Source organism: Felis catus, chromosome F1, assembly GCF_018350175.1.
Source record: "Felis catus isolate Fca126 chromosome F1, F.catus_Fca126_mat1.0, whole genome shotgun sequence".
Classification (NCBI taxonomy): domain Eukaryota; kingdom Metazoa; phylum Chordata; class Mammalia; order Carnivora; family Felidae; genus Felis; species Felis catus.
The window spans coordinates 5,388,592-5,400,719 of NC_058384.1; the positions used below are offsets into that span (position 1 = coordinate 5,388,592).

Consider the following 12,128-nt stretch of genomic DNA (forward strand, 5'->3'; position numbering starts at 1 on the left):
CCAACAAATAGGCCCTGGAGCAGATGGCCTCATAGCTGAATTCTAGTGAATATTTAAAGAAGAGTTAGTATGTTTTCTTCTGAAACTATTCAAAAAATATAAAGGAAGGAAAGCTTCCAGATTCATTCTATGAAGCCAGAATTACCATGATATGAAAACCATACAAAGACGCTGTAAGAAAAAAGAATTATAGGCCAATATATCTGATGAACACAAATGCAGATCGAGAATCCTTAAACTATTAACAAACCGAATCCAACTATACATTAAAAAAATCATTCGCCACGATCAAGTGGGATTCATTCCTGGGATGCAAGGGTGCTTCCATATTCACAAATCAACTAATGTGATTCATCACATCAATAAGAAAAAAGATAAAAACTATATGATCATCTCAATAAACATAGAATAAACATTTGACAAAGAACAACAGCAATTCATGATAAAAACTCTCAACAAAGTAGATTTAGAGGGAACATATCTCAATATAATAAAGGCCATACAGGAAAAATCAACAGCTAACATTATCCTCAATGGTAAAAAATTGAAAGCATTTCCCCTAAGATCAGAACAAGGCAAGGATGTCCTTTCTCACCACTTTCATTGAACATAGTACTGGAGGTCTTAGCCACAGAAATCAGACAAGAAAAAGAAATAAAAGTCATCCAAATTGAAAAGTACAACTTTTGCTATTTGTTGATGACATGATACTATATATAGAAAATCCTAAAGATTCTGCCCAAATCTACTAAACCTGATAAGTGAATTCAAAGTTTCAGGATACAAAATTAATATACAGAAATCTGTTGCATTTCTATACAATAATAATAAAGTAGAGACAGAGAAATTAAGAAGACAATCCCATTTATAATTGTACCAAAAAGTATAAAATAACCTAGGGATAAACTTAACCAGGGAGGTGACTGATCCGTACTCTGGAAACTATATGACATGGATGAAAGAAACTGAAGAAGACACAAATCATTGGAAAGACATTCCATGCTCATGGATTGGGAGAACAAATATTGTTAAGTTCTTGATACTAACCAAAGCAATACACAGATTTAATGCAATCTCTATCAAAACACCAACAGCATTTTTCACAGAACTAAAACAATTAATCCTAAAATTTGTATGCATCCACAAAAGACCCCAAAGAGCGAAAGCAATGTGGAGAAAGAAGAACAAAGCTAGAGATATCACAATTCCAGATTTCAAGATATACTACAAAGAGGTAGTAATCAAAACAGTATGATACTGGCAAAAAAAATTGACATAATAGATTGATAGAATAGAATAGAGAGCCCAGAAACAAATCCACAATTAGATGGTCAATTAATCTATGACAAAGGAGGCAAGACAATACAATGGGAAAAGGATAGTCTCTTCAACAAATTGTGTTGGAAAACTGGACAGCTACATGCAAAAAGAATGACACTGGACCACTTTCTTACACCATACACAGAAATAAACTCAAAATGGATTAAGGACCTAATGTGAGACCTTGGTACCATAAAAACTCTAGAAGAGAAAACAGCCAGTAATATCTTTGACATCAGCCATGGCAACTTTTTTCTAGATATGTCTCCTGAGGCAAGGGAAAGAAAAACAAAAATAAACTATTGGGGCTACATCAAAACTAAAATCTTCTGCACAATAAAGGAAACAATGAACAAAACAAAACAAAACAACCTTCTGAATGGGAGAAGGTATTTGCAAATGATACATCTGATAAAAGTTTAGTATCCAAAATATATAAAAAACCTATACAAGTCAATGCCAAAAAAACCACAAGTAATAAAGTTAAAAAATAGGAAAAAACATGAACAGATATTTCTGCAAAGACAGCTAACAGACATAAGGGAAGATCCTCAACATCACTAATCATCATATAAATGAAAATCAAAACCACAATGGAATATCACCTCACACCTGTCAGAATGGCTAAAATCAGAAAAACAACAAATGGTGAGGATGCGGAGAAAAAGAAACACTAGTGCACGGTTGGTGGGAATGCAAACTAGTGTAGTCACTGTGGAAAATAGTATGGAGGTTCCTCAAAAAATTAAAAATAGAATTACTGTATGATCCAGTAATTCCACTACTGTGTATTTAGTCAAAGAAAAATACTAATGTGAAAAGATATATTTACCCCTATATTTATTGCAGCACTGTTTACACTAGCCAAAATAAGGAAGCAGCCCAAGTGTCCATTGATGGATGCATGTATAAGGAAGATGTGGTATGGGGCTCCTGGGTGGCTCAGTCGGATAAGTGTCTGACTTTGGCTCAGGTCATGATCTCACAGTTCGTGGGTTTGAGCCCCACATTGGGCTCCTTGCTGAACTCTTTCTTGGAGCCTGGAGACTGCTTCGGATTCTATGTCTCCTTCTCTCTCTGCCCCTCCCCATCTCATGCTCTGTCTCACTCTGTCTCTCAAAAATAAATGCAATAAAAAATTTTTTTAAAAGATGTGGTATGTATGTATGTATGTATGTATATATATGCATGAATGAATATATATAATATGAACATATATATATATATATGAATGAATATTATTCCACTGTAAAATGGAGTGAAATCTTGCCATTTGTGACAACATGAATGGACCTAGAGAGTATAATGCTAAGTGAAATAAGTCATTCAGAGAAAGACAAATACCATATGATTTCACTCTTATGTGTAATTTAAGAAAACAAATGATCTAAGAAAAAAAAGACACACACAAAAAAAGCAGTTTCTTAACGATAGAGAACAAACTAGTGGTCACCAGAAAGGACATTGCAGGGTTTGGGTGAAATAGGTGATGAGGATTAAGGAGGGCACTTGTCACGATGAGCACTGAGTGATGTATAGAATTATTGAATCACTATATTGTATACTTTAAATCAATATAACACTGTACATTAATTATAGTAGAATTAAGAAAACAAATCAATAAATATTTTAAAAGAATAGAAATATAGAAAGTATGTTGTCAGGGTACAATAGAATTAAATTAGAAGTTAGTACAGAAAGGTAATTGGAAAATCCCTAACTACTTGGAAATTGACACACTTTTAAATAACACATGGGTCAGGAAGAAGTCTCAAAAGAAATGTAAACTTAAAAATCTTTGAACTATATGGAAATACAATAGCAAATAGAATCCAACAATATATAAAAAGAGTTATATACTATGGAAAAATGGAATTTATTTTAGGTATGCAAGGCTCGTTCAACATCCCAAAATCAATCAGTTTAACCCACTACAACAGAACAAAGGATAAAAATCATATGTGCACAGCAAACTAAATCAACAAAATGAAAGGACAACCTACTGAGTGAAAGAAAATAGTTACAAATCATATACCAATTAAGGAGCTAATATTCAAAATATATCGAAACTCATACAACTCAATAGCAAAAAAAAAAACCAAAAAAACTAATGATCCAATTCAAACATGAGCAGAAGATCTGAATAGACTTTTTTCCAAAGAAGACATACAGATGGCCAACAGGTACATGAAAAGATGCCTCACCTCATACCTGTCAGAATGGCTAAAATCAAAAAGAAATAACAAGTGTTGGCAAGGATGTGGTGAAAAAGACACTTGTGCACTGTTGGCAGGAATATAAATTGGTGCAGCCACTGTGAAAAACTGTATGAAGGTTCCTCAAAAAATTAAAATTAGAGACACCATATGATGCAGTAATTCCACTGCTGAGTATTTACCCCTCCCCATTAAAACACTAATCCAAAAAGATATAGGCACCCCTATGTTTATTGCAGCATTATTTACAATAGCCAAGATATGGAAGCAGCCTAAGTGTCCATCAACAGATTAATGGATAAAGAAGATATGGTGTACATACAATGGAATACTACTCAAGCACAAAAAAGAAGGAAATGTCTCCATTTGCAACTACATGCATGGACCTCGAGGGCATTATGCTAAGTGAAATAAGTTAGAGAAAGACAAATAGTATATGATATGCTTCTATATGGAATCGAAAAAATGCTGAGCTCACAGAAACAGAGTAGAATGGTGACTGAAGGATCTGAGGGGGTGGGCACAATGGGGACCTGGTGGTCAAAGGGCACAAACTTCCAGTGATAAGATGAATAAATTCTGGGAATCTAAGTATAGCATAATGAGTATAGTTAATAACACAGTATTAAATAATGAAAGTTGATAAGAGAGTAAATCTTAAATAATCTTACCACAAAAAAGAAGTGGTAATTATGTAGGTGATAAAGGTGTTAAAAATTCTACTATGGTAATCATTTCACAACATATAAGTGTATCATATCAACAGTGTATACCTAAACTTACACAATGTTATATATCATTTATATCTCAATAAAGCTGAACAAAAAGAAAGAAACCAACACTCCTTACAAACAAAAGAAAACAAAAGCCCATCCAAAATTCATCAACAGTAGAATGGATGAAAAATGCATAGTATGTTGAAATGATGAAATATCATACAGGATCAAAAATGAATAAACTATAGGTACGGTATAACATGAATAAGTAATATAAAGTTGACCACCCCCCAACAGCAATATGTACAATGTATAGAAAACATGATTGCATTTATATAAAGTAGAAAAGTAAACACAAAACCAAAACCCACTAAACCAAACTACATTGGTTAGGAATCATGCAACAAGCTAAAAATAAAAAATAAAAAAAAATAAAAAATAAAAAAAAACAGAGCAATTATTACCATAAAATTCAGAATAATGGTTACTTTTAGATGGAACAAAATGATTATATCCATACAAGTACTTCTAAGGTGGAGGGAGAAATTATGCTCATTCACAGTGCACAAATGGGGACCTTCTGTACTATTGTTGGTGTTTTACTTCTTGATAGTGGTTATAGGGCTAATTGTTATTATTCATTAAACTATATTGTACGCATCTATGGTTTTTTCTTTCTGATATGATTCATAGTTAAAATTGTAAGAAAAAAAACCTCAGAATAAAACCCTACAAAGTATTTTTTAAAAAATATTTTTATTTATTTTTGAGACAGAGCATGAGCAGGGGAGGGGCAGAGAGAGAGGGAGACACAGAATCTGAGGCAGGCTCCAGGCTCCGAGCTGTCAGCACAGAGCCTGATGCGGGGCTTGAACTCACAGACCGTGAGATCATGACCTGAGCTGAAGTCGGACGCTCAACCGACTGAGCCACCCAGGCGCCTCAATAGGTTGTCATTCTGATTTGTTACTCCATCTCTTGTGAATTTGGCTACCAAGAGGCATGTAACATACTATTCAAAAATTATACCTTGACTCATTAAGACATAGTCTCATATGAAACTAAAACTCATTTTATTCTTCTCTTCAATAGGTTTTTGTTATAACAGAAGACAGAAAACTTAAATCTTGAAAGAGATAAATTTGTAACAAATGAAATAAAGGACGTACAGATCTTCCTTGAATTACAATTGGCTATAAATTGAAAATATCATTAAGTGGAAAATGCATTTAATGCACCTAACGACCAAACTTTGTAGCTTAGCCTAGCCTACCTTAAATGTGCTCAGAACACTCACATTAGCCTAAAGTTGGGCAAAACCATCTAACACCAGGGCTGTTTTATAATAAGGTGTTTAATGTCTCATGTAAATCATTGAATACTGTATTGAAATTGAAAAACAATGGTTGTATGTGTTCAGAATAGTTTAAATGTACTGGTTGTTTATTCTTGTGACCCCTGCCAGCACCCAGTGTCACGCAAAGGTATCATGCCACATTGATAGCCCGCTAGTCTGGGAAAAGATCCAAGTTCAAAGTACAATTTCTATCGAATGTATATCACTTTTGCACTATAGTGAAGTAGAAAAACTGTAAGTCAAGCCACATAAATTGAAGACCATCTGTGTTCATCCACCGTACTGCCCCTTTAGGAAATTCACTAGTGTCCAAGTGGTAAAGGGTTCAGTAAGGGACTGGACAGATTTTTGAAAGATGCTATCTAGACAGATGCTCAAGGAACACCTTTAAAACACTTTAAAGTTTAGCATCTTCGTGAATAATGCAGTTCATAGAAAGTAAGAGCAATGCTCAATTAGAATTCAGGAGAAAGATTTATAGTTGGGGAGACTGAGCACTAGCTCAAAATCACTATAGTGGCTAAATGTAATGGATAATTAAAGCGTGTTTAGTTAGTTCTGGAATGCTTAAAATAAATTATTCAAAGCCCTTAAAAAGGAACCATAGCATATTATTTTATCTGTGATAATAGTAATGTTTCCACCTACTAGTGAAGGTTCATTTGCATTCCGTAGAATCTCACTGGGATCTGCATTTTCTGGGTCATATATCCATACAATGATAACCTACAAAATAAAAAAGTGTTTGTATTTTTCTACATTTTGGACAAATTTCATTTTCATAACAATAAAAATGTTTTTATTTATTTAAACATTTTTGATTATCCCATCAAAAAACTCAAAAGTGATACATATTGTTTTTAACAAGTGAAACAAACCAAAGACCTATGAAGGAAGAGTTAATTTTCCTCTACACTTTTGAAGTAACCAATGTTAAAACTGTGCATGTATGTTTATATCTCTTTCTCTATAATCACAATTCAACACTTGGTTTTGTCACTCGATACATCACTTGATCTACACCATTGTCATTTCAATAGATGTAGATCTAACTTTTTCTTTCTTGTTGATTTTTTCCTTGAATAGACAATTTATTCACATAGTTAAAAACAAATTATATTCAAAATAAAGTGAATTTTGTCTTTCCCACTCTGTACTCCATCACTCACTTCTCACTGTATCCCCAAGTATCTACTATCACTTGTTTATATTTCTATAAAATTTTTGTGTATAACTAAGATGTTATTTTTTCTTTCTTATAAATGCAAGTATTCTAAACATGTTTTTTCCTTTTTTTAATTAAAAAAAAAATTTTTAACGTTTATTTATTTTTGAGACAGATAGAGACAGAGCATGAATGGGGGAGGGTCAGAGAGAGGGAGACACACAATCTGAAACAGGCTCCGGGCCCTGAGCTGTTAGCACAGAGCCCGACGCAGGGCTCGAACTCACAGACTGTGAGATCATGACCCGAGCTGAAGTCAGATGCTCAACCGACTGAGCCACCCAGGCGCCCCATAAACATGTTTTTTTTCAAACATATTCTTCACTTAAAGTTATATCTTAGAGATCTTTACATATTTTCATGAACTTTTCCACTGGATATTTTTCCAAATTATGGAAGAATCATAATTTACTTAACTAGTAACCTACTAATAAATTTGTTCTCAATCCTCTGCCATTATAATCAATGCTATAATGAGCAATTTTGTACATATATAATTTTGTATTATTATACGACTAAAAGGGTGATTCTTAAGCCATACAGTATATGCTTTTGTAATTTTCACAGATACTGCAGTGTATGAGATTTCTTCTTTCTTCATTGTGTGTTGTCACACATTTGGAATTTGCCAATCTGGTGGGTGAAAACTGGTGCTTTGATGCAGTTTTAACCTCCAACTCTTTTATTATAAAAACGTTTGAGCATCTTTCCATATGTTCAAGGTCCACTTGTATTTCCTGTCTTGTGAACTATCTGTTCACTTCCTTTGCCTATTTTCCATTTTCTATTGGGCTGTTAGTCTTTGATTTATGAATTTGTAGAATTCTTTATGTTAATAACTTCGACATCTGTATGTTCTAAATCTTGCTCTGTGTTTTGGTTATATGGATACACACACACACACCTATATACACATACATGAAAATTTTATTCCCTATATAATGATATCATATTCCTATTTATCCTATTTCATCTGTTTGCTTTAATTCTATATTGTGCTTTCATATTGCTGTGCTTCCTCCTTTCCTTCCTTCCTTGCTTTTTTATAGCACGGCTTTATTTTTCCTTTATAGTCCCTTCACCTATTAAGCTTCTCTCAACCTGTAAAACGATTTAGATAACTATTATGTGCCCTCCCCTATTTTTCTCTACACTATATAAGCATCTACAGACATGTAGACAAATACATATTTACATGTATTTTTAAAAAGAGGCATTTTAAGAGTTTTTAAAACAAAACTGGATCATATTATACACACTCCCATATTCTCTTTTTCTCATGCAAGTGTACCCCATTGAAAGTCCCCAGTGTCAGTTCTCAGAAAGCCTGAATAATATTTTACAATGTGGTTACGCTGTAATTTATAGATCAATTTCTCTAATGGAGCTTTACTGTGGCTCCAGTTTTGTTATGTTTTGTTTTACCACTAATATAATGCTGCAAAATATAGGACCTTTTTCATATAGCTTTATGTACTGGAGGTCTGACTTCTGTGGAGTAGATTCCCAGAAGTAAGACTCCTGATCCAAAGGGTATAAATACTTTTACTAGGTGTTTCCCTATTACTCTCCAAAAATGTACTAAGTCTCTAACTGTACACATTTTCCACCAACAAAATCTGAGTTACACCCTGTGGCCCAGTTTCCCTCTCACAGTGTTTTCTCTTGTTTTTACCAGTGTGATGAGCACGACATTTCATTGTGAATTTGGATTTTCCTGAGATTATGTGAATTTCAGTATTGTTTCAGGTTTGTTAGATTTGCTCTTGGTTACAGTGCGCTTTTACATTTTTTGTTGGCACTTACCATTTTCTTACCCTTTGTAAGAGCTCTTTGTTTTGTTTGGACTTCAGGTACACATATACAGAATTAGAATAATCACAATCCTTGGCTCACAACACACTATTATTATTGGTATGACTATCTTTTATGTAACTATTTAAATTCTAAAATAGTAAAATAAAAACCAAGAACCCACCACCATATTCGACTACAAGAACCTTACAAATATCTTTCATTTATCTACATATTGTTCCTTTTCTGGTTCTGTTTCTGCCCACAGGTACTCACTTTCCTGAACTGTTCATTTTTTTTTTTTTAATTTAAACATTAACATGATGTTTAGTTTTTGGCTATTTTGAACTTAGTCATCCCACACATAGCCCCCTAGGATCTGCTTTTTTTTCTTTCAACATTGTGTAACTACGATTTATTTGTGTTGTTGCCCCAACTGAGCCCATTCATTTTTATTGCTATTTAAAATTCCATCATGTGAATGCACCACAACTTTTCCATTTTCCTGTTGATGGGCACTTGGATTCTTTCTGTTTGGGAGGGATGGATTTTATGAGCATTTAAAAAAAATTTTTTTTAATGTTTATTTATTTTTGACAGAGAGAGAGCAAGCGAGCATGAGCGGGGAAGGGGCAGAGAGAGAGGGAGACACAGAATCCGAAGCAGGCTCCAGGCTCTGAGCTGTCAGCACAAAGCCCAACGCGGGGCTCGAACCCACAGACTGTGAGATCATGACTTGAGCTATAGTCGGACGCTCAACCTACTGAGCCACCGAGGCGCCCCATGAGTGTTTTCTGCTATGAGCATTTCTGAAAATGTCTCTTGATGCTTGAGAGCAAGAGTTTTCTCCTGGGTATATACTCAGGAGTGGAAATGATGAGTTGCCGGATATGTGTCAGATAATGCAGGATGATTTCACAAAATGGCTGCACCAGTTTACACCTCCCCCGTCTCTTTGAACACTTAGGGATATTAGCTGGTTAGTGTCATCTATGTTGTAAAATTTTTTCATAACTATTTATTGTCTGAACTATGCTTATGGTACTTTTGTGATACAAAAGTTTTTAATTTTCACGTTTTCAATTTTGGCTATCTTTAAAGATTCTGGTTTCCAGTCTAGGATAAGATTTCCCTTCATTTTATATGGTACAGCTTCAATTTCTCCCCAAATCTGGTTTTACATTAAACTCTTGTATGCCAATTGGAATTTATTTTTTTATATGGTATAAGAGAGGATTACACTTTCATTTTCTTCCAGGAGTATAACATATTATACCATATTACTACACATAATTGGTGAAATATTTTTTCAAAAAGAGACCAAAAAAAAAAACCCCTAGACTCTTAAATACAGAGAACAAACTGGTGGTTGCCAGGGGTTAGTTGGGTGGGAGATGGGTGAAATAGGTGAAGGGGATTAAGATACATGCACATGTATCATGAGGACTGAGTAGTAATGGATAGAATGGTTGGTTCACTATATTGTATACCTGAAATATAACATTGTGTGTTAATTATATTGGAATTAAAAACAAATAAAAATTTTAAAAAGAATAAATTGGAAAACAAAGATATTTTTTCAGTCAAAAAATTGACATTAGATCCAATTAAATACTTTAAAAACTAGATCTTTTAAAGATCACTCAACAGGGGTACCTGGGTGGCTCAGTCGGTTAAGCGTCCAACTCTTGATTTCAGCCCAGGGCATGATCTCATGGTTTGTAGGATCAAGCCCCACATCGGGCTGTGTGCCAACGACATGGAGCCTGTTTGGGATCTCTCTCTCTCTCTCTCTCTCTCTCTCTCTCTCCCCCCCCCTCTTTCTCTGCCCCTCCCCCACCCATGCATGCACTCACTCTCTCTCAAAATAAATAAATAAACATTTAAAGTATATTTAAAAAATCATTCAACAAAATTTGAGAGTGATTCTTGCTACAAGTTCTGTGTCTTTCCTGTTAAATTGATTCATCAGTATTTTAGTCTTTATTGCTATTATAAATTTATAATATTGTACATTTTTTCTTGTCTTATTACTTACACTGTTATGTTCAAGACAATGTTAAATAATAGTGATGATATTTACTGACAGATGAGCACATTTGTCCAGTTCCTGATTTTACTTGAATCAAAAGTATTTCATAATTTATAATAATATTGTTAATTATTTGAGAAGTCAGTGTTTTTTTATTAAAATAAAGTGGTTCCCTGGGGTGCCTGCGTGGCTCAGTCGGTTAAGCACCTGACTTCGGCTCAGGTCATGATCTCGCAGTCTGTGAGTTCGAGCCCCGTGTCAGGCTCTGTGCTGACAGCTCAGAGCCTGGAGCCTGTTTCGGATTCTGTGTCTCCCTCTCTCTCTGCCCTTCCCCAACTCATGCTCTGTCTCTCTGTCTCTCTCTCAAAAATAAAAATTAGAATAACATTTTAAAAATGTTAAAATCAATGTGGTTCCCTTCTAAACTTGTTTTGTTTGGTGTTTCCATTAGGAATGGCTGTTCAATTTTTAAATTTACTGATGTGATCATTTATTTTCTTCTTTATTGAGTTTATGGAATGGATATTGTTGTCAGCTTTCTTGGTATTGAACCAATGTTGCATTCTGGAAGATACTGGCCCTTTTTAATTTATTCTTTTAATACATTGCTGGATTCCATTTGCTATTATTTTATGTAGAATTTTTGCACCTATATATACAAGGATATTGATCTACACTTCCTTACTTCCCTTCTCTTTGCCTGCTTTTGGTACTTTTGCATATTTATTAGTGGTTTTTGATTTGTGGTAACCATCAGGTGTGTATATAACCTCTTCTGCATATAGCAGTCCATATTAAGTCCATGGTTGTTAAAGTTTGAACACATTCTTTATTCCTCTCCTCCCCACGTTTAGGTATATATTGTTATATTTCACATTCTTTTATTTTGTGAGTTCCTTGACTTTTTTTTTTTTTACAGAAATACTGTTACTGCTTTGTGTTTCCTACTTTATACTGTCACTTTTGGTCTTTCCACTCAAAGTGTCCCCTTTAAAATTTCTTACAGGGCTGGTTTAGTGGTCATGAACTCCTTTAGTTTTTTTTGTTTTTCTGGGAAACTCTGTATCTCTCCTTCTATTCTGAATGATAGCCTTGCTAGATAGAGTATTCTCAGGTGCAGATTTTTCCCATTTAGCACTTTGAATATATCATACCATTCCCTTCTGCCTTGAAATGTTTCTGCTGGAAAATCTTCTGCTAGCCTTATGAGTTTTCCCTGTTAAGTTAGTCTTCTTTTGTCTTGCTGCTTTAACATTTTTTCCTTCATCACTATATTTTAGTAATTTAATTACAATATGTCTTGGTGTGGGTCTGCTTTTGTTGATTTTGAGGGGGGTTCTCTGTGTCTTCTGGATATGGATATCTGTTTTCTTGCCCAAATTAGGGAAGTTTTCAGCTTCCCTAATAAATTTTCTAGCCCCTTTTCTCTCTCTACTTTTTGTGGCACTCCTATAATACAAATTTTATT

At 34.2% G+C, this 12,128-nt stretch overlaps 1 protein-coding gene across 5 annotated transcripts in view; it reads right to left on the reverse strand.

Moving 5' to 3' along the window:
- The window catches only part of CATSPERE (catsper channel auxiliary subunit epsilon), a 195,511-nt gene that overhangs the window by 125,907 nt on the left and 57,476 nt on the right, over positions 1–12,128 (reverse strand). For all 5 annotated transcript variants that reach the window (XM_045049408.1, XM_045049409.1, XM_045049411.1 and 2 more), the window contains one exon: positions 6,258–6,335. In XM_045049408.1, coding sequence (XP_044905343.1) covers positions 6,258–6,335 — 78 coding nt within the window. The remainder of the gene's footprint in view (positions 1–6,257; positions 6,336–12,128) is intronic.